Genomic DNA, 27,621 nt, shown 5'->3' on the forward strand with positions numbered 1-27,621 from the left:
TAATGTGCATCTTCTGGAGGGATCATGTCACCAACCAGGAAGTTTTGACACAGGCCAACATGCATAGCATCTATGCTCTCCTTCAACAGAGAAGACTGGCTCGGTCATGTCACTCGTATGTCAGATGGAAGAATTCCTAAAGACATGTTACAGGCTGAGCTTGCAGAGGGAGCCAGACCCAAGGGCCACCCAATACTAACCTACAGAGATGTCTGCAAGCAAGACATGAGAGCCACGGGCATCGACCAAAGTGTGTAGGAGGAGATAGCCCAAGACCGGACAGCATGGAGACAGATTGTACGTGCTGGTACAAACTTTGCAGAATGCTAAAGAAACAAAGCTGCATCAGTCAAGAGAAAGAAAAAGAAATCTGCCCTGTCAGCTAGCCCTAGGACAGATGTATATACATGCAGGAACTGTGGCAAACTCTGCCGCTCTAGAATTGGCTTGATCAGTCACTCCAAGCCAGTGACTCATCTGGGCACATCCATTGTCTTCTGAGACAGAAAGAGCTATATATATAATGCTATCTTGCAGTACTGTTGGTTTTGTGGCTCTATAGTGCTATCTTGCAGTACTGTTGGCTTACCCTTGTTTAATGTGAGTATGCAAACTGTTACTACAATCTTGCAGCAGTTTTGATGCCATAGTTTTGTACAATAGTTCTGCAAGGATATTGCCTTTTGCCTCTCTAAAGGGACTGAACTTTAGGCTTGTATTGGAACTAGAGGTGGCTCATGTTTGTTATTTTTATTATCATGTTACTATCTAAAAAAGGAATGTGAGTCCGTATCATCCTTACTACTTCTGTGAAGAATGCTGTGAAAGGTACACCCATTGTTTTAAGAGCATTTTATATAGTGATTCATTGTTAATACACTTTTACATATAGTGTGATACATTTGCATCACACATGAAAGTCACCACATGAAATATTACAATGAATTTGCTATCACCTTGTCCATGATTCATTATGAAGCATGAATGTGTACTAGAATTTCCGGGGTCTAAGAAAATAAGGTAAGGCTTAAAAATAAAAAGATCACTGTGAAAATTAGAACATTAGAGTATAATTGCGTTTAACCATGCATTGTTACACAGGTTATTTTTCTGGTTTACTACATAGATTTTGTAGATAAAAAGTAAAACATACCATCAGCATTAGTTGAATAGGTTGGGTCAGTGGTCTCGTTAAGTCTGGTTGTGTTTGAGGCTATGAACAAAGAAAGTGAATAATTGTGTTTTATTTTAAATCAAATATTATTTAATTAATTTTTTTTATAAGTTTGCATCAATACAAAGTTGAAACATTATGGCTTTTATTTTTCTAGCTTACTACATAGACTTTGTAGATAAAAAGTAAAACATACCATCAGCATTAGTTGAATAGGTTGGGTCAGTGGTCTGGTTAAGTCTGGTTGTGTTTGAGGCTATGAACAAAGAAATTGAATAATTGTGTTATTTTAAATGAAATATTAATTAATTATTTTTTTTTATAAGTTTGCATCATTACAAAGTTGAAACATTATGGCTTTCATTTTTCTAGCTTACTACAAAGACTTTGTAGATAAAAAGTAAAACAAACCATCACCATTAGTTGAATAAATTGGATTTGTAGTCTTGATAAGTCTAGTAGTTTTTGAGGCTATAAATAAAGAAATTGCATGTTTCTTAATCAATTTTTTTAACTATAAAAAATGTATTCCAAAATAACACTATTGGTGCAAATATCTTTTCAATAGTTTGCTACTGTTTTTATAATTTAGAGAAAAAGAATATAAGGTTCCAGTTTGTTAAAGGTTCTAATGTTTCAAATGCTTTTTTGCTATTCCCAGCTTTCAAGCAACTATCGCTTATACTTCGCTGGTCAAAGATTAATTTTTCTTTTGTTGACTTCATTTTCATGCATATTTCTTTGTTGGTTGAACTGCATTCTTCTGCCAGAAAGGGATTCACTTTTTTTTTGTTTTTAGTTCTCTACTTCCATTACATAAATCAAGGATGTTTGTGTAACCCATGGCTTAATTTTCCTTTGCTTTGTCCCTAGGATCTCAGAGGCTGACTTGTGCAATATTTTTCTGATAGTATCCATGAGTTAATATCCTCATGTACGGTTTAAGGTTGAGAGTTCAAATTTACTAATACTAGGTCTGGGTGGACACAGAGGCGCCCCGAAGATCCAGAAATTAAAAATCAAAGTCTTCACCAGCATTTTAGCTACAGGACCTGCGGTTCAGAAGCCAAGCACTCTATCACTCAGCCGCCACACTTCCATGGTCAAGCCAAGTCACCAATTCAAAAATCATAAAAAAAGATGTTTGATTTCTTTTCTTTCTAAATATCTTTGCGTTTGATGCTGTAGACTAAGGTAATCCATGTTTCTGTATAAAGGGCCAACCTGTGAATGTTTGTAGTATGTGGCTTGGACAGGAGAAGATTCAGAGGTAGAGCAGAGAGGCAAGTGGAGGTTTTAGTGTGAGTTTGTTTTGGACGTTTTCAATGCTTGTAAATAATGTGATCAATGAGACTTGATACTTTACATGTATATGTGTTGACCTGTACTATTTCAAGAGCATCACACACAAGTATTCAATTTTTTATTTCAGCTAAAAGTGAATTAAAGTATTTCCCTTGTTGTACTAATATATTAACAAATGTTTTTACTTTTCAATAAAAAACAAGGGTGAAATTTGTATAACTGTATATCTATTTTTAAGTGTCACTGTATTCTTAAGTCTATTTACTTTACCATAAATAAAAACTTATTGGTGTGATTAATATCTCAGCCAACCCATACCCTCATGTGTTGTTGTTTTAAACTTTTTATAAAAAGCCAGTCAAGGAATGTATTTTATAAAAAGCTATCTTATGTCTGTTTTAGAGAATACTTCCAGTTGGCCCCCTTCAGTTGTAGAGTGACTATGGTTCATCTCAAACACTTTTTCATGTAGCTGTGGAGCCCTATTTTGGAGAGACATTCCCGTCCACAGATATTGCAGGTTAAGGTGATTTTCAATTAGGTGGTAGAGGAGCTGGCCATTTTTCACATGGCATGCTTTTCTTCCAGAGCTGAGGCCCATGTTTTTTTGCTGTCCCTAGTGAAGGCTAAGGCTATGTAAATGGTCAGTATCAATGTTTGCTGATTTTAGATCCCATTTTGTTACATCCATGTAAAGGAGGTCAGAGCGACCAGTTTTAAAACTCAAGTGGCCCACAGAGAATAATTTTCAGGATGCGATTGTCTTCCATCTGGCGAAAATGTCCAAGCCAGCGCAGGTGGTGTTGTCTGAGGACTGTAAAGATACCTGTTCGTGCAAGAAGGATCTCTTTCTTTCCATGTGATTTTCAAGATTCTTCGGAGAGAGCACAAATGGAATGAGTTTAGTTTTTTCTCTTGCTTTGCGTAGTGCTGTAGTGAGCTTCTAGTTTTCCCAAACTCTTGACTTGAGTCTAGTGAATGTTGAGGCAGTCTTCTGTAACCATTTCTCCTCTTCTAGAGACAGGTCATCCTAAATTGTGGATCCAAGATAGCAGAATTCATTAACAGCATCCAGTTTGTTATCATCTATGAGGATGGAAGGTGATGTTGTAGCAGGTGGTCCCATAACGTTTTTTTTCTTCATACTAATTGTTAAGCCATACTCTTTACAGAGAATACTATATATATGTATATAATCACACACACAAAACCTCAAGTAAATGTACAAAACTAAACTATATGAGTAATAAGATATTCACATAAAGACTGTACACAAAAATACCTTGGTCCTCCACATTTAGTTTGTTTTCTTCATTCACCGGAGAATTCACAAAGTAACATCGCAAGAAAGGTAAGAGCTTTGAGAATGTGTCCAGGTCCAGACTTGTGTTAACTGTAATCACTTCCTTGGTCTTAACTGAAGGTCTTTCTTGATACTGCAATGAAAACTTTTTTTTTTATAGATGTCTAATTAATACATTAATATGTGCATAAAATCATATTAATGTTTTCCTGGCTGAAGAATGAGCACTTATTGAATTCATCCTAGCAAATAGAATCAGAATTGTGCTTATCTCTTTGTCTTTCTTAGTGTTATATAAGTTTGCTTTTTTTTTTTTTTTTTTTTTGTATATGAAGATTTTGGTTCAGTGTTTTATGTATAATTGCTACTTTAGTCTTCTATCCTGAAGGGTCTCTAAATTTAATGATTCTACTAATGGTGTTATTCTGACTAAATGTGAATATTGATTTGTTATGAATCTCACTGCACTATTTTGTGTCTCTTCTTGTTTCTAAATGTTTTTTTCTTACGTTGAGGGGTCCCAAACAGAGGATGCATATTCTTTTAACCCTAATCAAGGATAAATAACATTTTAGTTTGTCTTTATTGGATTTGTAAAAAAAAATAATATTTTAATAAAAACCTATTGCTTTGTTTGATTTTTTAAAATTTCCTCTATATGAGGTTCCATGATAATTTTTCATTTACTATAACACCTAGGTATTTGGAGTTTTTAGTCCATGTAACTGATTTACCTAGATGAAGATATGTGGTATTTATTTGTTTTAAATTTTTTATTACTCTTAATAACTGACATTTTTCTGGGTGGAAAGACATGCTCCAATTAGATTTCCATCTCTATAATTCATCTGCAAATAATCTGACAAATGCAACTAATGCAAATTGGTAATTCATTTATGTTAATTATACTAAGACTGTTCCTTGATGTACACATGAGTTGACTGTTAATGTTGGTTTAGAGCCATTTTAATATTACAGGAAATATTCAGGAAATCCTGAATCCATTGATGTAATGAACCAGTGATGTTTTATTTTAAAGGCTAGTTTCACTGATTTTGAGTTCCTAGCCATAGGGGATAGGATGAATAGAGCTGTTAAGAGTAAATCAGATAAGTGGAGGTGGAAATAAAACCTCTTAACATAATAAAACACAAGAATTAAAGAGGAGCTGAATCTAAAAAGTAGATTGTGTTGATAGCAAGAGGAAAGTAGTGATTCTAATTGGCCACTAGTCAGTGGCAGTAACCAATAAAAAAAAAATAGTTCACAGTGAAATAGCAAAGAAAACCTATCTTATATGTCTATGAAGACACTTAAGATTAATTCTGCAAGAAAATTCTCAATGTTACAAAAAATGTCTAGACTTTTTTTTCTATACTATGTTGCTCTAAAGATGTTCAGGATGGGACTACATTAATTTCTGGTATTACATCTCCCGAGTACGCTATTCTGCCTCAACGTGGTACCTGAGTGGAAACGATCATTTGAGGAAGTGATCAGGCTAAATGAATAGCAAAACAAACCTCCTGTGGGAGTGTTCAAGGGAATGCAAGAGCTTTCCCATTGCACTGAGTGGAGTAGAAAGAGAGCTCACACGTCCCTGTCAATAATCCATGCGCCGCTCCTCAAGGGAACGTTACACCAATGGCGAGTCCTGCACGGTTAGCTTGGCACAACAAAGGAAAGTGGCGGCGGTTTCTGGTGTACTTGGCCTTTGGCCAGATAAATTGGAAATAGCAATGCTTTACATAGGCATTGACTTGGATCTCTTCCAGACAGAATGGTTGTTCAAGCAGGCTTATAAGCCTAGAGCTTGAAGAGCCTTCAGCTAAGCTCTTTTGACAATCAAACAGTATTACATGTACCTATAAAGATGTTATTCATTGACCAAAACCTAGGCTAAAATGTCAATCAAAGTGTACTCACCATAACATTTTTCATACTTTCGCTCACTTTGGCTGCAACTAGATTTGGATTCAGTGATTTCAATACCAGATTCTCTGTCAGGTCCAGTGAACAGTGGAGAGATAGCTTACTTTTGGCATTTCCGCTAAGGGAAATCTGAAAAACTAAAAAATGTTATATACAGTTAGGATACATATTTAGTAGAATATACAGTTAGGATACATATTTAGAAGAATAAAGAAATAATTTTGTGAATAGAAATCTCAAAACCAAAAGTGTAGCTAGAATGAAACTGTTATAACATGTTATAACAAACATAGGTTAGCCAAGAATAGTGTAGTGACACTTGAGACACTTAATCTTGGAGACTTAATGACATATTCCCCTGGTAAATAAATGTTTTAAAGTACTTTGAAGTCTTATCTAGAATGCATAGTTTTGTTTGATTTACATGTTTCGGATGTTCCTTCAGAGTTGAAGATAATTACTTCCTAGTCCAAACCTCCCGCAGGACGACGGGGGATGGGAGCGGCCAGGGTTTGGACCCGGGACCATCGATAAATCTGAACGACAGTCCAGCGTGCAAACCACACGACCAGGCAGCCATCCAAGCATAGTTGAGAACTTGCATGTGTGTTAAGCAGTCTTCATTTAAAGCACAATAAAACATGGTAAGAAACTAGTTGTTTGAAATAAAACTAAATAATGAAAGTAACGAGGAGTGAAATAGTGATTCTATTCATCTGGGATTTCTTTGTATGTAGATGAGTCTGAAAAATAATGTATTTTTTAAATTTTAAAATATCCAGCTTAGGGTCTAAAATTCTTGGTGACTAATATAAAAAAAATTAATTTACCATAGTTTATATACTACAATGTATCTTAGTCATCAATAGCACTAAGAGTACTAAGTTTGTGCAGGAGCTCATTTCCAGCTCTGGCTGGATAACTGGCCATGTTTTACTCCAGCAAAGCATCATTGAAGGATAGTTGCCTAATTTAGGTATAGGATGGATTCCTTTACTGTCTAAAGCTACAGAGTGTAGTAATATTATCAACACACACAGCCTTGCATCACATCATTCTCTACAGAGAAATAAGCTGATTTAACCTTTCGACCCACATGCAGTAGCTTCAGAATAGCAATGAATCTTGAAGGGCATCCGAGCTGAGATAGAATTCACCACCAGCCATCGTGACTCACTATATCTCACTGGTGAGATCGATAAAGTCAGCATACAAATCAGCTACCTGCATTTGATGCTATTATAAGTATTGTACTAAAAGGAAAAAAAAAAGTCCTATCTTAAAGGAAAAAAGTACATTTAAATATTTTTTTTAGCAAAATAGTTTATGATAGTTTTAGAAACCAGTTACACAGAGACGCAGTACTTGTTACAATATACTGATAAATCACACTTCATTGAAATACACGAGACAGCACAATTTTTTATTTTAACATTTTAACCATGTATTTTGCAAAGTTTCGGCTGTCAGAAAGTGTTGAATAGTGTTAGATAATTATAAATGTTCTCAGATCCAAATAAAAAATTATGTTGGCTTGCAAACTGTATGTATTACAATGGTGCTGAATCTTGTTTGCTCTAGGGGCCACATGTGTGCAATATGTGTGTCACAGGTCACACAAAATTGTGGTGTTCAATGAATTAAGTCTTTTCTGCTTCATTCTGCATAGCGAGAATTTCAAGTGACCAGTTAAGACCTGTCACTCGCTGGATATGGCCTATGGATCATAGTTTGAATATCAGTGATACATTTGATTCCACACTGAATGATTCAAAACATTACCATCAAGTCCCTAAAATATTCAGTAGACAATTGTCTACTGAATTGTACAGGCCTGGTAGTTATTTAGCATTAAAAAAGTCTGGTTCTGTTTGTTTTTCTTAGATATAAAGTTTAAGACCACAACTGGAGGACAGGGAGGATGATGGTGGTCATTGTTCAAACTTGGCACCATCCTCACAACAGTCTTCATTAGTTTCTATTTCTTTTGAAAAAATGTATTATCCTTTTGCAGGAGCATATTGCTGATTTATCTTGGCTAAGGATTGACCTGAAGATATAAATTAAACTTTGAAAAAATAAAACACATTACAACAAATTATACTTTAGATTTGAAATTACTTCACTTAATAAATAATTATTAAATGTAGAAATTCATTTAATCCAATTTTTCTTAGCTAAGTTAAAGCAGAGGTCTTTATTTTCAAAGTTAGTCTCCTGTACACTATTTGACAGCTTATTGTTATCTAGGTAAGTTGGAATAGCTCAAAGAGTTACATTTTAGCTTTTATTATTGAGCCATAAAACCCTGGCTTCAGATCTGAAAATTATAAATATAAATATTGATTAGATCAACAAATTATTTATTTTTTAATTTTCTAATTTCTAACACACAAAAACAGTCATAAATCAGATCTAGATAATGCTGTAATGAAGGAAATCAACATTTAAAGCTAAAATGTAAAAACAGTGTACCGGTAACAAATCAGATCAATCAGTCTATGTGCAGACTAATATTGTAATGAAAGAAACCAGCAGTTAAAGCTCAATTAAAATATAATCAAAAATATTTATACATCATTGGCCTCCCTCAGTCGTAGAACGACTATGGTTCATCTCAGAGCACACTTCCTCATGTGGCTGTGGAGCCCTATTTTGGAGAGACACTCCCGTCCACAGATAGCGCAGGTTAAGGTGGCTTTTGCTTCTGTGGTAGAGGAGCTGGCCATTTTTTGGATTGTGCGTTTTTCTTCCTTATACAAGTAAGTAAGTAATAACATGTTTTCTAAATATCTGAAATCTCAGAGTTAGAAAAGTTAAGTTCCCCTTTTAGACCTTGCTATCTATAAGGCAGATGATGTTAAGGTCATCTGTTTCTTTGGCCAATGGTTTACAAGCAGTGTGTCATGTGGCCAGCACAACGACCAACCACCTTAACTTTCTCAAATAAAAGTCAGGTACCCATTAGAGTTGGGTGGATTCAAGAACGCCCTAAAAATCCCAAAATTCAAAATCCCAGTCTTCAAATCCAGGACCCCAGGTTCAGAAGCCAAGTGCTTAACCACTCCACCACCGTGCCCCCTAATAAAATCTCAGACATGCCTAACTAGAATATGGAATACTCAAGTTCAGAAATAATTTAATTATAAATTAAAACTGTAGATGAAAACCTGCCATTTAAGTATGACCTATCAAAATTGTCCTCTTATATTAAGTTTTTATAGATGCTTGAATATAGAAAAGATCTAGATCAAAGATCCGTGGGCTGTAAACTTTTTGTTTCTACCAACCTTCTTTTATTTTATTTTTTCTATAAAATAGTAATTGTAGTGCCACCTTCTTTCCTGGACACATATAGGTCCAGAAAGTTTGTCAGAAGTGGTAATGGATATTATATTTAATAAGCACGCCAATACCTATAAAATGTCAAAAACTAGTCCAAGAAGTGTGGCTTAGATGTTGAGTCAAGGGAAACTGTTTTCAATAAAAGGTGAAGGATGAAGGCAGGTAACTGGGTCTGAACCAGTAAGATTCAGGGAGGAGGGGCTCATTAACAATGGCTAGCTACCACCTAGGAGAAGAAAAACTCTTAATTCAAACTTCTGCAGCCTTGTAGCTATTCCAAAACATAAAAAAGCTGCCTGGCCATGTGGTATGTGTGCTGGATTGCCATTGGTCCAGGATTCATACCTATTCACTGCCATCCCCGTCATCTTGCAGAGATTTCGCCTAGGAAGTAGATTATCTTCATTTATTTCAACTCTGAAGGAACATCTCAAACATGTAAAACAAAGGCTTTAGGAATCAACCATGAAAAAAAATATCAGTGGATGATGACATCATCCCGACCATTGCTAATGCCCAGGCAGAAGCTTCACATCATGACAAATGAAGGGGGAAGTATAATTTAAATACATATAATTCTAGACCTATGATTAGTGAAGAAACAGTATATGGCAGATCCAAACTAGTCTTGATCTAAGAATCTATAATTAAGTTCATCCATTGACGTTCGATGATGTCTTTTGTCATCCAGGGGGCTGAGGGCTTTGCACTGGGGTTTTGAGCCTCCACATGTGGCTGGTGAGACCTTGGATGGCTGCCTGGTCGTGCGGTTTCTGCGCTGGACTGTTGTTCCTATTTATCGATGGTCCAGGGTTCAAACCTTGCCGCTCCCATCCCCAGTCATCCTGTGGGAGGTTTGGAATCTTCAACTCTGAAGGAACACCCAAAACATGTAAAACATTTTACAAACATGTGAGCCCGGAAAGTTTGGCTGCACAATGGGCAGGTTATTCCAGCTGGAGCTAGCGTCATTGGCCTTTGATTTTTTTCTCTGACGCTATTCTTCTCCCAGCGATGTTCTAGTGCCCCCTGCAATATGTGCGCCAGTTTTATGTGCTTCTGTCTCCCTGGTGTCTGAGTCAAAGCTGAATGCTTTCAGAGAAGCTTTGAAGGTGTCACTGAAGCGTTTTCTTTGTCCACTTTGTGAGGGCGTTCCTTCCCTTAATTGGCCATACAAGAGTCGTTTAGGGATGCTGCAGTCGTCTACTGCGCAGATGTGGCCTTCTCATCACAGCTGGGACTGCATCGGGATTGTGTGCATGCTTTGCAGGCCCGCTCTTTGAAGGACTTCAGTATCTGGTATCTTTTCTTGCCTTTTAACATTCAGTATTTTTCTGAGATGGGTCATGTGAAAGTATATATATACACACTGTCCAGGTTTTTTAGGCATAGAGAACTGTCGGGAGGAGGACAGCTCAATAAATCCCTAGCTTTGTGTATGTGGAGATACCCGTCTATTCCAAACATTTTAGACATTCTGAAATAGGATGCACTAGCATTGGCTATACATAGTTACTAATGATCTTTTGCAGATAATTTTCAGAGCAGGCATTTAGGGCACAGTTGTCAGCAAATAGCAAGTCCCTGATTACTGCTGATTTTTTTTTTTACTTTGCTTTGAGCCGCTTCGGGTTGTATAGGCCACCATCAAATCTATATGTTATATTTATCCTGATTGTATCTCTATTTGTGAATGCATATGATCTGTCAGCATAGCAGAAAACATAATACTGAACAGTGCTAGGAAACAACATTGTTTTACCCCATATGATACTTTAAAGGGTTCTCCACTTTCCTGAACACAAGCCTTCATGCCATGAAGGCATGAATAATTAAGTAAATCTATATAGATCTACATCTTATCTAGACTCTTTATATAAAATCTATAGATAGTGGCACATTTCATATAAATTCCATATATATATATATATATATATGCTAGAACTAATTCATACAAGAAGTGCTTTTTCTTGCCTAGTGACTATAATAGTGCCATTGATTAGAGAATGGAATGGGTTGCCTGAATCAGCCAGGAAAACCAAAGAATTAGCAGAGTTTAAATTTAAGTCAATAATAATATTAACATGTATGACTGTCAGACCTGTCACTATGACTAGATTCTCTAGATTGTACAAATGAAATGTGTAGGTTTTGAAGGTTTTTGAAGATGCCACTGAATGTAAAAAATTATCCTTTATGATGTCAATAATGAGTCATTGAGTGAATCATGATTGCTTGAATGGCAGTGTCCAGTGATTTTGAATTTTAGAACTATTCAACTAGACATAGATTCTAGATCTAGAATTCTAGATCTAGATCTATTTCTAGAGAGTCATTAGACTGCTTAAATGCCGGCTTACTTAACTTGTTACTTGACTTATAGAGATCTAGATCTAAGTATTCTAAGTGTCTTAAGAAGTTAAGTTACGGTTATTAAATTCATTTATTTTTTATATCTACACTAGTGACTAGATTGTAGATCTAGATCATATGTATATTCTTATATAATAAATCATATTAGTTTTAGATCTAGATTCTAGATCTATATATAAATATAAATTATATAATATAGATCTAATTATAATAATTTATATAATAATAATAATTATATATATATATTATAGGCCAATGTGAATATAGGGTAATTTCCTCCGCTTTTAGCAGCGGAGTCTAGACTAAAATCACTATATATTTTTTAAAAAAAATTAACTTACCTGCTATGTCACTATGTGACAGTATGTGTTGGTGTTGATATTCTATAGCAGACACTCGCACAAGGTGCATTCAATGTTTCGATAAACAATCACCGGCAAACGGAAGCTGTCCAGGTTAGCACGAGCTTCGGTGCTAATTTGTTAATTAGCTAAATCTAAACGGGGTAAATACGCAGTGGTTATCAAACTGTTATATAGATCTAGTAACTTCGTAGACCAAAAAAAAAAATGTTTTCCCCATAATAGTCAGAAGTTTTCCGTCAGAAAGTCATTCTCATGTTACATACTACAACATACGTATGAACATGTCACATGTGAGAGGGACTGTAAATGTAGGCACAAGCCCAAGCTATTGTGACTGTCATAAATACGATCATTCTCTTGGGTAGAATTTCGTATAGAAATCAAACTTTTCCGGCTTCAAACTTGTATTAATAGGCTAATATTAATTTAATAGATGATGTTCTGTTGTCATAGATTAATAATAATTTACTGTAGACGTTACTAATTAATAATGATAACTTTTATTTCCGTCCGATTCTTTGCTTTCGCATAAAACATAAACAACAAACAATGACGTAATATCTTCTAATATTAGCACATCCTTCCTTTTGAAGCTATTATCACATCCTTCCTTTTAAAGTTCTTAATATTTACAAGGAATTTTGACAACTCGACCACTTCTGGTTGTCTTGACCGGCACAGCAAGTTCTCTAGATGTTGGTTTATAATTGTCTGTTTCGTTTGTTCTAACAGTTTGCTGTTCATTGTCTTCGTCGGTGTCATAGTACCCAGAGATGTCTTCTTCGTAGCTCTTGTTTAAAAACCGTTGATTTCGTCTGTATGTTTTTCCATCATTTGTCTTTATGATGTAAGATCTGGGTGATGGATGTTTCTTAATGACGACTGCTTTCTGCCATGTTTGTCCTAGACGAACTCTCACCTTCTCCCCGACAGAGTAGTCTTTAGGTAACCTTACTTTTGAATCGTATTTCACTTTGCTTTTCCTCTGTCGTTCGTTGAGTAATGTCTCTGCATTTTCAGCTACCGATGGTTTCAATAGTTTGGGATCAGTTGGAATGATGCCCCTGAGTCTTCTACTCATCAGCAGTTGTGATGGCGAATAAAGCAGTCCGCTTATCGGGGTATTTCTATACTCGAGCATAGCGAGATATGGATCTTTCCCACTTTTATATGCTTTGTTAAATATCTGCTTTACGATACCAACATATACCTCACTTTGTCCATTTGATTGAGGGTACCTAACTAACTTTTATTTCCGTCCGATTCTTTGCTTTCGCATAAAACAACATAAACAACAAACAATGACGTAATATCTTCTAATATTAGCACAGATGATATAGGCCTATATATATTAGGCTTTATTGGTGAAGAGAATAATCGAATAACGTTATTTTATATTAATCCCATTTAGCATCTTTTATTTGACATGCATATTTTGTTAAAATTGAGGGTATAGGCCTATAGTGCGCGGGTCTTGCATTTTCGTAAACCCGTCATAAATATAAATATATGGACTACAAGAGTGGCTGCCTCGTCGTGCGTTATGCGCGCTGGACTGTCGTTAGGACTTGTCGATGGTCCCGGGTTGATACCCTGCCCACTGCCATCCCCGTCGTCCTGCGGGAGGTTTGGATTAGGTAGTAAATCAACATTTTCTTTAACTCTGAATCAACATCAGGAACATTTTTTAAAAAAATTACAAACAATCTCATCTGCATACCCACTATATAATTTTATAGAAATGATGTCACCTACGTACATTAACACATTTTAACAGCGTAGGCCTACTTCAATTTATGGACGAAGTCTACAATTTTACAATGCTACAACTTAGGAGCTATATAATGTAACCTACATTGTAGTCCAACTTATGGGAGTAGCATACGAATATTCGATGTTAGGATATAATTTAAGGAAGTAGCCTACATAGGTCTATATACACGGAGGAGGCCGACAAAGATAGGGCTACATTATTAGGCCTACAACTTACGGAGGTAGCCAACAAAAATAGGGCTACAATGTTAAGTCCACAACTTACGGAGGTAGCCGACAAAGATAGGGCTACATTATTAGGCCTACAACTTACGGAGGTAGCCAACAAAAATAGGTCTACAATGTTAAGCCCACAACTTACGGAGGTAGCCCACAAAGATAGGGCTACATTATTAGGCCTACAATTTACGGAGGTAGCCAACAAAAATAGGGCTACAATGTTTAGTCCATAACTTACGGAGGTAGCCGACAAAGATAGGGCTACATTATTAGGCCTACAACTTACGGAGGTAGCCAACAAAAATAGGTCTACAATGTTAAGCCCACAACTTACGGAGGTAGCCCACAAAGATAGGGCTACATTATTAGGCCTACAATTTACGGAGGTAGCCAACAAAAATAGGGCTACAATGTTAAGCCCACAACTTACGGAGGTAGCCCACAAAGATAGGGCTACAATGTTACCGCCTTAACAGCCTTTCACTTCAAATTTTCTCTCCCATTATGCCCATATTACTTAATGCGGCGACCCCCAACCGTAAAAATCATAAGCCTAAGTAGCTGTGCTTTTGATAATGTTCTAAAACAGTTCACTTGATTTAAATATTTGATATGCGTTGCCATGTTTTAAGTTTCAACATGAAACAATTGTCATTGTAGTCTTGAAATAAATAGTTCTGATTATGATTAAATTATAAATAAATAAAATTGCATCTTTGTGACATGCATTTATTTACTATTCTATTTCTTATTCGGGAGACGCGGTGGCTGAGCGGTAAGGCGGTAATCCTGTGTTTGAATCCCGATGAAGACTAGGATTTTTAACTCGGGGATCTTTGGGCGCCTCTAAGTCCACCCAGCTCTAATGTGTAGGGCCCACCTGATATTAGTTGGGGAAAGTAAATGCGGCTGGTCGTTGTGCTAGCCACATGACACCCTCGTTAACCGTGGCCACAGAAACAGATATCCTTCATGACGATCACTCTACAGACCGCAACGGAAACTTTTACTTTTTAACTTATTTCGTATTCACCATTTTTGTGGTGCAGACTTATGTGACTATTTTTTTTAAGCATGACGTAGCATTTGCAGTATTAGAATCTATATTTTCAATGGTCTTAGACGACCCCTGGCGAATCGTTATTCGACCCCCCAGGGGGTCGTGACCCACAGGTTGAGTGTCATAGTCTCGGTTGATATTGCCTGCTATATGTTCACCTCGGGTCAAGAAGGTGAAAGACACGTCAAAACCTCTGATATAGAAAGAAGAAGTAAGAATGACTAAATTAACTTTTAGTCAGTAGTAACCTTAAGTCAGTTGAGTAGGGCAGTCACTTGAAGACAGTAGTAACTTTTAGTCAGTTGAGTCGTTTATGGGACTTGAGAACAGTACACGTATTTTGATAGTTATTTTCTGTACAATTCGGATGCTAGTCAATCCACGGAACTATACTATTTATGTTTGTTACGTGTCAAGTGTGACTCCAGGCAGCACGAACCCAGCATTCTACAGCATTCGCGACACATTGATTGTGTGATACAAGTTTCTACATCTTAATGACCAGCCTTATGTGTAATACTAATACCACGTCAAAAGGCCAGTTACATTGAGAACCTCGGCTCTAGATGGAAAACAAAAGTATGTTGGCGCTGCCCTTTGTCACTTTTTAGTGGGCTTGGGGGGGGGGGGGCACTGCTTCTGAGTTGTAAAGAGCTTTCTCCTGGCGACGGTAGAGCAAGTTAAAATAAGCCAGAAGTAGGAGGAGACACTGACCGATAATGTGAAGAGCAAACGAGGCTGCATATTAATTTTTATTTGGGGGTGGGGGGGGGGGGGTCATCGTTTTGACTGTTGCAACGCAATAAATACTAAGACTGCTTCATTGATCCATATGGAAATTTGGACTCTTTTCTCATATAAAGACAACACAACAGAAACATACACATAAATAAATAGAACAGACACAACATAAAGAGTTCATTCAGCGACTACACACAGGCATTTTGGTCCTTTTCATGTTTCCTGATCAACGACTAGCGTTGATATAAGTCTGATCGAGTAAGGTACGGACGAGTTTTTGTACCGCTCTGTTCTTGTCATGATTGACAGTAGTAGCCCACTTCGCGACCACTTCTGATGGAGCGGGTGGCTTCCAAGATTTTTCCGATTTTTCTTAGACATTTCTGTTCATGAAGCTCATTCAAATATAGCCATGTAGGCGGGGTAGAAATGGGCATGGCGGCTATGTTGAAATGTTTTCTTGAAAAGAATGTTTTGAATAAATTTTGTTGCTGGTCCAATTTAGAAGATGAAAGGACGTCTCTTAATTTTCTGTTTTTAAATTTCAGATTTTTATTTACACTCTTTGTTCTTTTTTTTTTTAATTCACAAATATGTCCCCCCCCCCTTCCCTCCCCACCCAATCTTTATATTTATTACTTATATTTATTTTATATTTATTAATTATTAATTTTCAGATAAACTATCAATAGATATCGCTAATAATATAATATCGAATCTATATTTCTAAAACATAACAAAACAGTGACCATTCTTTAAAAAGTAAAATAAGATGATTTTTGACAGATAGCCTACTTAAGGAACTGCAGTCCATATAATGTAAAATATATGGTATGCGCCTCGGACTGTCGTTACGATGGTTCGTGTTTGAACCCTTCCGCCGTACAGTAAATTTGACTATGGTGTAATTATTTCTGAAAAAAAAAAAATCCGAAACTCGAAAGACAAAAAAGAAATTACAGTTTCTCCTATTGTTGTGTTTTGGACTTTGATTATATACCAGTAGGCTACAATACAAAAAAAAAGTAATAGGATGGACTCTCTAAAATGAACACACAATGAGCATTAAAAGCAGACCTAATTGATTTGTTAAAATGTTACTTACACGTAGATAGCAAAATCACTGAACCGAGAAAGGTCTTCATTTTCCAAATCATTTTGTTGAGTCTACTGCTCTTATAGTCCTAAATGTGAAAATGCGAAATAGGCTGGTAGACTTTCTTTCACGAGATAAAGCTTGATATTTTCCAATACAGTAGAGTGCCTTTACGAAAGTTTTATTGCAATTTTCTGCTCAAAACTGATATTAAATTAGAAACTACACAGTTTGTAGTTGCGTCCTTTGAAAAGAGAAACGAATGCCCCAAAAGAAAACAAAATAGAATTGTCAATGTCACACATTAAAATTCACGTAAGCTGCTTCCGAGATTCTTTTGTTTGGTAATCCTATGCAAATCAGATTAAAGAACCTATTTTTTTAATCGTCACAGCACCTGTGCGACAAAAGTCAAAGGTCAGTATGATGAAGATAATCACTATAAGCTTGATGGTGAAATAAGACTCAGACAGAACTTTTCAATAAATCCCTATACTTATGACAAAATGAAAGCAAATCAGTGTTACAAAACAAAGTCACAAAACTGTCACTAAAGAATATATAAAGCAACACAGTGGATTATCTGTGATCACATCGAATGCAAGTTCCCTGAGTGCCCTCGTTTTGTCACTGCTTTTTTTGTCACCTGCCTGGCGCACGCTGAACAGTGCGAGTAGACCTAATTAAATCACAAATTGGTCGTCATTTAATGCAGTGAATCCCTGTCTCTCCCCCCCCCCTTTCTCTCTCTCTCTCTCTTTATATAGATAGATAGATAGATAGATAGATAGATAGATAGATAGATAGATAGATAGATAGATAGATATAGATATAGATAGATATAGGAAAGATAGATAGATAGATAGATAGATAGATAGATAGATAGATAGATAGATAGATAGATAGATAGATAGCATGAGGCCTCGAAATGATAAGGCCCAATGTTTGTCTTCCTAGAAGTGAACAAAATCTGCTGTTTAACCAGTAACTGGCGTTCAACTAGTAACTCTGACGTTTAACTAGTAACTAGCGTTCAACTAGTAACTGACGTTTAACCAGTAACTGGCGTTCAACTAGTAACTCTGACGTTTAACCAGTAACTGGCGTTCAACTAGTAACTCTGACGTTTAACCAGTAACTGGCGTTCAACTAGTAACTCTGACGTTTATCCAGTAACTGGCGTTCAACTAGTAACTCTGACGTTTAACCAGTAACTGGCGTTCAACTAGTAACTCTGACGTTTAACCAGTAACTGGCGTTCAACTAGTAACTCTGACGTTTAACCAGTAACTGGCGTTCAACTAGTAACTCTGACGTTTAACCAGTAACTGGCGTTCAACTAGTAACTCTGACGTTTATCCAGTAACTGGCGTTCAACTAGTAACTCTGACGTTTAACCAGTAACTGGCGTTCAACTAGTAACTCTGACGTTTAACCAGTAACTGGCGTTCAACTAGTAACTCTGACGTTTAACCAGTAACTGGCGTTCAACTAGTAACTCTGACGTTTATCCAGTAACTGGCGTTCAACTAGTAACTGACGTTTAACCAGTAACTGGCGTTCAACTAGTAACTCTGACGTTTAACCAGTAACTGGCGTTCAACTAGTAACTCTGACGTTTAACTAGTAACTGGCGTTCAACTAGTAACTCTGACGTTTAACCAGTAACTGGCGTTCAACTAGTAACTCTGACTTTTAACCAGTAACTGGCGTTCAACTAGTAACTGACGTTTAACCAGTAACTGGCGTTCAACTAGTAACTCTGACGTTTAACCAGTAACTGGCGTTCAACTAGTAACTGACGTTTAACCAGTAACTGGCGTTCAACTAGTAACTCTGACGTTTAACCAGTAACTGGCGTTCAACTAGTAACTCTGACGTTTAACCAGTAACTGGCGTTCAACTAGTAACTCTGACGTTTAACTAGTAACTGGCGTTCAACTAGTAACTCTGACGTTTAACCAGTAACTGGCGTTCAACTAGTAACTGACGTTTAACCAGTAACTGGCGTTCAACTAGTAACTCTGACGTTTATCCAGTAACTGGCGTTCAACTAGTAACTCTGACGTTTAACTAGTAACTGGCGTTCAACTAGTAACTCTGACGTTTAACCAGTAACTGGCGTTCAACTAGTAACTCTGACGTTTAACCAGTAACTGGCGTTCAACTAGTAACTCTGACGTTTAACCAGTAACTGGCGTTCAACTAGTAACTCTGACGTTTAACCAGTAACTGGCGTTCAACTAGTAACTCTGACGTTTAACCATTAACTGGCGTTCAACTAGTAACTCTGACGTTTAACCAGTAACTGGCGTTCAACTAGTAACTCTGACGTTTAACCAGTAACTGGCGTTCAACTAGTAACTCTGACGTTTAACCAGTAACTGGCGTTCAACTAGTAACTCTGACGTTTAACCAGTAACTGGCGTTCAACTAGTAACTCTGACGTTTAACCAGTAACTGGCGTTCAACTAGTAACTCTGACGTTTAACCAGTAACTGGCGTTCAACTAGTAACTCTGACGTTTAACCAGTAACTGGCGTTCAACTAGTAACTCTGACGTTTAACCATTAACTGGCGTTCAACTAGTAACTCTGACGTTTAACCAGTAACTGGCGTTCAACTAGTAACTCTGACGTTTAACCAGTAACTGGCGTTCAACTAGTAACTCTGACGTTTAACCAGTAACTGGCGTTCAACTAGTAACTCTGACGTTTAACCAGTAACACTCATCAAAGAACAACGTTTACCTACAAGATTTGTGTTCTGTCCAATTTGTTGAAGTTTTTAATTCAATTTAAAATTGTCCTATCTAACGAATTCTAAAGTAATTTTTACTTATATGGCTATCTTTCTCTTGTTACAGGCTGACTCAGTCCCTATGCTCTCAGCGAGAGCATCAAAGATTATGTGATGATATATATACAAGAAAAATTAGCTGCATTACTGTAACACTTCACTGTCTCTCGTGTTGTTATGTTTTGTAGTTTTCTCTAATAGAAAGCCCTTTGTGTACATTATCCTCGTCATCCCCTGGCCATCAAATCATTAAATAAGAACAATCTGGTATAAACTTTGTCACATGTAAATTATGAGTGAGTCTGGTGTGAATGTATACTTTGGTTTCTTATAGTTATAATGTTTTTTTGTTTGGTGTAATGCACAAATTGTAAGACAAATTTCCATACGAACAATAAAGACTATTATTATGTTAGAAATGAACGAGTAGTCATTCCTAGGCGCTGCCAGGGTCGAGTTTCGCTAAAGAGAAACAAAATTCATCGTAGTCCCTTTATCAGTTTCCACCGAGGAATTTTCTGGTGATGTGGCAGGTCTGCAGAAGTACCACCCTCTGACAGGCAACGAGAATGTTATTATTATAATTATTATTATTATTGATATGCCAATAGATCGTAGACAGGTAAGGACTGTGGTTCTGCACAAAGTAAACTAATTGACCTCGATTTGGAATAAGCTTCTTGCTACAAGATATATTTCAGTCTTTTCCAATTTTTACGAATTTTCGTTTACGCTACAGCACTGTCCATTATAGTCCTGTAGGAGTTTTAATCATGCTCTCTATCATTTCGTATTAGTTCAACGGAGACAACTGTGTTTCATCCTATTGTCTCTCTATTCGTGAGTTGTCCACCTTATTAAGTCATAAATCGTTTTCTTCCGGCTGGATGTCTCCTGTCCCCTGTGGCGTAGCTAGAGTGGAATGAGAAGGAGGGGAGAGAATTTGAAAATCCCCCCGGGCCTCATTTGAGGGGGCCCCCAAATTAGTGTTTTTTTTTACATTAAAAAATAAATATTACGCAAAATGCAGGGGCCCCCAAAGAGGTCAAGCCCCCCGGAACCCCAAACAATGGAAAATTCCTAGCTAGGCCTCTGACTGTCCCGATTTAATGGATTGATATTTGTTATTATGTCATTCACACTAAATTTTTGTTGATTTTCAACGCGTCCACCTTGTTAAATGTTGCCCTATTTATAGATAGATTGTTTTGTTTGCCTAAAGCTCTCGGGTTATCTTTTTAAGGCGCTTTCACCAATTTGGCCGGTGCATCTCCGGGTTTTCGCCAGTGAGTCTTCCAAGGGCTTTTCACTTCAAGAACTGAACAATTATAGGCCTACACTTTTTAAACTAAAATATACTTATTAATTATTGTTTAAATGGAAAGTGAGATTAAATTTATAAGAATTCTGTTTCTTTCTTCTAAAATATAACATGCTTTTAGATATAATCATTCATTAGTGGATCTTAAAGCTTTTGAAAAATTGTAGGGGCTTCCACAAAATCTTGCCCTATGGCCTCCACGTACTTAAATCCGGCCCTGGCTCCACCCGGTGCAGACAAAGACTTAATTCGATCTGGGGTCTATGTAGGCCTAAGTTATTTTTTCGTCCTCCGTGCCTGCCTTTGGAAGGGGCTTTTCTTTGGGACTCTAATTTCTCTCCAGCGGTCTGTTCCCTGCTTTCATCTAAGCTAGTGAAGGCGAACATCATCATGGCACCCGATAGGCCTTTACAGCGCTTCAGCTCCCCTAAGCATGCAGTCACCCCTAGGGTTACGTCTAAAAGAGGACGGAAAGAAGGCCGAATATAAATATATATATTGTTGTAAACCTGGTGGTGACACAGATGGAGGTAGTGCTGTGTGTTTTTAGCCTACCCAAATCGCCCCAGTCCAGCGCAGGACGAGCGGTCAACTGTGACCAGTGACAGTACACGCCAGTTCGGCAACGACCTGTGTGTAAATATTACGCACGCAAGTCTCGGCTATTGTGATCATTCTGAGTGGTCAAGAACGTTCCATTCGATTCTAGAAGGCCAGTAGAGACATTATATAAGAGCGAGTGTGTCAGAAAGACGAGACTTCACGTTACCTCGCTATGTGACCAGTACGAGGCGAGAACCAGCACGGTGTATGAAGTCAGGCGGAGCAAGACTAGGTTTTTGTAAAGACAGTGTTAATGTTGTTGCCAACTGTACAGTGTTTGTAATGTATTTGCAATTAAACTGACTGATACTTTGGAGCCCTGAGTTGTGAGGTTCTTTAAGTTCGTTGTGTCGTGTGGTGCAGTTAGAAGAGAGCCTGGATAGTAGGAGAGATACGTAACAATATATAAATTGAAATTGTATTGATGAAACATGACTATCATTGGCTGTAAAAATAAAATTTTATAGCTCTTAACTCTTTCTCTCCGTAATTATTTTTCTCGTTCCGATTGTAGGCCTATTATTCTTTACCCTCATTTGTAATTCACTATCCTGCTATGATTAAACTTCAATATTTTTTTGTATGTTATCAGAAAATGTTATATTTGTTATTGAATTATAGGAGCGAGCATGCTCTTTTTACACAACACAAATTAAAGTTTATAAATCAAAAAATCAATTTAGTTTAATGGGAGTCAAATCAACGTTGGCAGCATACCTTAGGAGAGAAAGAGTTAAAAATCATAGTTATCGGTCGATGCGACTTTTTATTTTGCACTTGTCTAGCATTGGCCTGAGATAATGGTTGAACACTTTCTTTAGATTGTGTCAGAGTTAAGACGCCTCAGTCGGGTACTGTTAATCCACAGCAAGACAGTGCGACGCAGGGAGTCCAGAGTGAAGTCAGTACGGACGTGACTTCCGTGACCCCTACATCGAAAGGTGTCGGTCCGGAACAGTCGAGACAGAGTCCAGTTCAAGTTGAGTACAACGGTAAAGGGTTAATTGTACAGTATTTGGATGTAATATATTACATTCGTTAGAGCATAAAGCTATAGTATTAAAGTAGCCCCTTATTTGGAAATGGACCTCATTCACTAATCGTAAACAAACAACATTTAGCCTCTCTCTCTCTTCTATACAAATTACGCAATCCATAAAGGCTGTCACGTGATACGTTTTTTTCCATTGTTTTATCAATATTATCACATGGCTAAATGTTGTTTGTTTACGATTGGTGAATGAGGTCCAATGGAGTTGTCAAGTTCTTGAATTGTTTATGTCGGGTTAAGCACGTGTGTTAAGCAAACGTGATGTCAAGTGATGGTTCAAACCATAGAGACTTTTCTAGCTTTAGTCCAGGGGCGGACTGGCTATATGGGCATTCGGGCAAATGCCCGGTGGGCCGGTATCCTAATGGGCCGGTAGGACCACAGTAAGCATCTTATTTTTTGAAATCACGTCTGTATTTTATAAGATAAGGGTCGCATCATATAACATACAATTTATGGGCCGGGTGATATAGAAATGCCCAGGCCGATTTTGATACCCAGTCCACCCCTGCTTTAGTCTAAAAAAAAAATATAGTGCTAGATCGGGGACTACACAAGCCAACAGTCTTTGATTGAAAGAACAATATGCAATGCAGTGGCGTAGCAAGCGTGGGTCTGGGTTGAAGAACACGTTTGTGGGCCTCCACACAGAAATAAAAGTGTGTGACAAAGAAATCGAGTAGTCTGTATGTATGGGTACATTGAACAAAAGACATTCTAATACAAGTAATGTTATAATTTTGTAAGTAATTATTTTAAAGCAATGTTTACTTTAGCTATGACTTCGTGCAAGTAATAATGTCTTTAAAACTAAAAAAAATTGTAGACCTTCTTAACATATCAATCGACTAAAAATGTTTTCAATTAACAAGAAAAAGTTTTCGGCTGTTACGTCCGCCCCCCCCCCCCCCATTCTACAAGTTTAATAACAATGTCCATGTCTTCTATTCCAAAGATTAAGGATGAGTCCAGTGTTTCACATGACTGCGCAAATTCAGTTGCGACCTGCATGTTTTTCCGCATCTCGTGCAGACAAAGCCGTTATCCGCCGGCGGTCTATTTAAATTTTCTTTCCGTCTTCTGCGCCTGTCTTCCATAAGGGCTTTCTTTTTGGGTCTCAAATATGAGTCCCGTAACCTTTGTGGGAGCTCTCCGTCTCTCACAGAGGCCATCTGCTGCCAGCTACTTTCCTCTATGCCATTGAGGGCGAAATGTCGCCTGAGTTGATCTTTATAGTGTTCAAGTCACCTCTTTTACGCAGTCTTCCATTAAAATCACCAAAGAAGATTCGGTACTCGGGGTGATTCGAGACACACAGCAAGGCATCCAGCCTGCACTGTCTATTTATAGTGGAATATGGAGTGCACAGACCAAAACCCTTCTTTATGTCAAGTGTCGACCACAGTGGCTCAGTAGTCTGTGATAGCTGTAGACATCAAAAGGCTGTAGAATTTATTTTGGAGTTTCTATCCTAGACTGGCTGCCGACCTAGAGCCCAGTCCGCAAATCTAATCTACTCTCTTCATCGCCTTTGGCATGCGGTCGTCTGCATTGCAATGGTTTTCACAATTAAGGAAGAATAAAAATTGTTTACAAATCTTCCAACCAGACCTATTATTTATTTATATTATATTAGACACGACTCCATCAGTGTTAATGACTGGTTGGCAGGTCAGATGTGCCACAGTGTGGACTATATGCAAAGCCTGACCTATATTGCTGATCTAATGAGTCATTGGACTTTGTTGATTAGTTCAAAGCATCTCAGTTGTTAATGTCTGAATGTTGACTGTACAGCACGAAGAACAACATTTTGTTTTTATTTACATCCTAGCATAAACATCCAACGGGACTGGGGGGGGGGAGGTGGGTAGGGTTCGAACCTTGACCATCAAGGCGACAGTTTAAATAGAATACCACATGAACAAGCAGACAACCAATACGAACAATCTCTGGCATTTCTTCCGTCCCTTTGACTATCGACGTAGGGTTGGACATGTCACTTCACCTAATCCCTTCCACTTCCCCGGATGTTCTTAGCAGGATGTCAAGGCCGTTCACATAGTCCTGCCAACTTTTCTTTGGACGACCCGTTCTTTGTGCTCTCTTCAGTGTACCTTGAAGGATGACTTTTGACAGCCAACTACAATTGGATGGCTGCCTGGTCGTGCGGTTTGCGTGCTGGAGTGTCGTTCGGATTTATCGACGGTCGAGGGTTCAAACTCTGCCCGCTCCCATCCCCCGTCGTCCTGCGGGAGGTTTGGACTAGGAAGTAAACTATCTTCAACTCTGAAGGAACATCCGAAACATGTAAAACATTTTACAAACAACAAACAATTGAACCGAACTTGCTCAGCTTTCGTCTATTCACAGTATTGAGAAGTTCATCCTTTTTGCCAGCCAGACCCATTTACGCTCAAAAGTTTGAATTCTTCTTTCGGCCTCAGCGTTCAGTGTCCAACTTTCACCACCATATGGGAGTACATAGATTACCATTTATATGTAACAATATATTACTGACCGGAGATGTCCAAACTACTAGTCATATTCAGCTCGTGACGTCATATTCAGCTAGTGACGTCATATATGGCTAGTGACATGGTGCTATTCATCCTCTTGAAACGAATGTTACAATGTGTGTTGAAGACTCGATAAATTTTGTTGCTCATCCGGCCCATGACATGTTAGAAATTTACATGGCCTTCAAAAACTGGGCGTCACTTGTTACAACTAATCCGTCTTTGGCAGCAGTCGTTTTTATTTTGAGAGGTCGAAGGTTTACCATTAAAAAAAAAACAAACAGTACCGGTATCAATAACATTTTTAAAAAGGATTTTTTGTTACAAATATTTTCTGAATTTAGAACAAATTTAAAGATGGTCAAATCTTGACTACACTGTTTTCTGTATTAGTTTTTACTACTTTTAGGACGCGTAGGATGTAACCATCTTCTTTTTTGAAGTAACGTCTGTATTTTATAAGATAAGATTTACATACCTCTTCTTTATTCGAAGTTTTTAAAAATTAAACTTACAATTATCTGAAAAATAACGTAGATACCAATAAGTATTTTAGCGGTTGTGTAGATTTGCTTGTATAAAAATGAGGTGTATTAACACAAGTGGAATCAAACGTTAAATGATAAAGGAAAACATATACTGGCCTTTAATTAGTATTGTACATTCATGTCGTACACATATTTTGTTTCATTAAATGTTGCGTAACATCATGTTTTATCATTAAATTTTAAACTTTTTTTCCTCTGCAGTCCCCCTTTTATTATTGTAATTCTAAAAAAAGAAATTTAATGGTCCAAAGACTATTATCTTATAGTACCAATGCACTAAGCCAAGAACTTGGAAAATGTAATAGGTCTTCAGGTAGCCAAAGTGTCAGTAGTCTACTGAAAAGACATGCTTCAATTAAGAATCAAATTTACAACTTTGTCTAATATTTCGATATTTTCTTTATTCTATATACTAAGTGTTCCAACAATAGTCTAACAGTAGGCTTTCTAAATAAATTTGTTTTAGAAGTATCATATGTTCCTCCAGTAATCAATATTATAATGTCTTAGCACATATTACAAAGCATTTACAAGCCACAGAGGAGGGAAGTGGGCAGTGATGACAGTGCAAAGCATTTACAAGCCACAGGGGAAGTAAGTGGGCAGTGATGACAGTGCAAAGCATTTACAAGCCACATGGGAGGGAAGTGGGCGGTGATGACAGTGCAAAGTATTTACAAGCCACAGGGGAGGGAAGTGGGCAGTGATGACAGTGCAAAGCATCTGCAAGCCACAGGGGAGGGAAGTGGGCAGTGATGACAGTGCAAAGTATCTGCAAGCCACAGGGGAGGGAAGTGGGCAGTGATGACAGTGCAAAGCATTTACAAGACACAGGGGAAAGAAGTGGGCAGTGATGACAGTGCAAAGCATTTACAAGCCACAGGGGAGGGAAGTGGGCAGTGATGACAGTGCAAAGTATCTGCAAGCCACAGGGGAGGGAAGTGGGCAGTGATGACAGTGCAAAGCATTTACAAGACACAGGGGAAAGAAGTGGGCAGTGATGACAGTGCAAAGCATTTACAAGCCACAAGGGAGGGAAGTGGGCAGTGATGACAGTGCAAAGTATTTACAAGACACAGGGGAGGGAAGTGGGCAGTGATGACAGTGCAAAGCATCTGCAAGCCACAGGGGATGGAAGTGGGCAGTGATGACAGTGCAAAGCATTTATAAGACACAGGGGAGGGAACTGGGCAGTGATGAAAGTGCAAAGCATCTGCAAGCCACAGGGGAGGGAAGTGGGCAGTGATGACAGTGCAAAGCATTTACAAGCCACAGGGGAGGGAAGTGGGCAGTGATGACAGTGCAAAGTATTTACAAGCCACAGGGGAGGGAAGTGGGCAGTGATGACAGTGCAAAGCATCTGCAAGCCACAGGGGAGGGAAGTGGGCAGTGATGACAGTGCAAAGTATCTGCAAGCCACAGGGGAGGGAAGTGGGCAGTGATGACAGTGCAAAGCATTTACAAGACACAGGGGAAGGAAGTGGGCAGTTATGACAGTGCAAAGTATCTGCAAGCCACAGGGGAGGGAAGTGGGCAGTGATGACAGTGCAAAGCATCTGCAAGCCACAGGGGAGGGAAGTGGGCAGTGATGACAGTGCACAGCATCTGCAAGCCACAGGAAAGGGAAGTGGGCAGTGATGACAGTGCAAAGCATCTGCAAGCCACAGGGGAGGGAAGTGGGCAGTGATGACAGTGCAAAGCATTTACAAGCCACAGGGGAGGGAAGTGAGCAGTGATGACAGTGCAAAGCATCTGCAAGCCACAGGGGAGGGAAGTGGGCAATATGACAGTGCAAAGCATTTACAAGACACAGGGGAGGGAAGTGGGCAGTGATGACAGTGCAAAGTATTTACAAGACACAGGGGAGGGAAGTGGGCAGTGATGACAGTGCAAAGCATTTACAAGACACAGGGGAGTGAAGTGGGCAGTGATGAGAGTGCAAAGCATCTGCAAGCCACAGGGGATGGAAGTGGGCAGTGATGACAGTGCAAAGCATTTACAAGACACAGGGGAAGGAAGTGGGCAGTTATGACAGTGCAAAGTATCTGCAAGCCACAGGGGAGGGAAGTGGGCAGTGATGACAGTGCAAAGCAT

The 27,621-nt window shown here is 38.1% G+C and overlaps 1 protein-coding gene and 1 pseudogene across 1 annotated transcript in view; one reads left to right on the plus strand and one right to left on the minus strand.

The window, feature by feature from the left end:
* Positions 1–12,924, minus strand: part of LOC129928614 (uncharacterized) — a 28,736-nt gene extending 15,812 nt beyond the window's left edge. Inside the window, exons 1-6 of the mRNA XM_056043437.1 lie at positions 11,774–12,924; positions 5,709–5,851; positions 3,762–3,915; positions 1,586–1,645; positions 1,371–1,430; positions 1,154–1,213 (exon numbers count right to left, since the gene is read on the minus strand). Coding sequence (XP_055899412.1) covers positions 1,154–1,213; positions 1,371–1,430; positions 1,586–1,645; positions 3,762–3,915; positions 5,709–5,851; positions 11,774–11,843 — 547 coding nt within the window. The 5' untranslated portion in view covers positions 11,844–12,924. The remainder of the gene's footprint in view (positions 1–1,153; positions 1,214–1,370; positions 1,431–1,585; positions 1,646–3,761; positions 3,916–5,708; positions 5,852–11,773) is intronic.
* The window catches only part of LOC129928607 (dipeptidyl peptidase 2-like), a 173,727-nt pseudogene that overhangs the window by 33,350 nt on the left and 112,756 nt on the right, over positions 1–27,621 (plus strand).

Source organism: Biomphalaria glabrata, chromosome 10 (assembly GCF_947242115.1).
Source record: "Biomphalaria glabrata chromosome 10, xgBioGlab47.1, whole genome shotgun sequence".
NCBI classification, from domain to species: domain Eukaryota; kingdom Metazoa; phylum Mollusca; class Gastropoda; family Planorbidae; genus Biomphalaria; species Biomphalaria glabrata.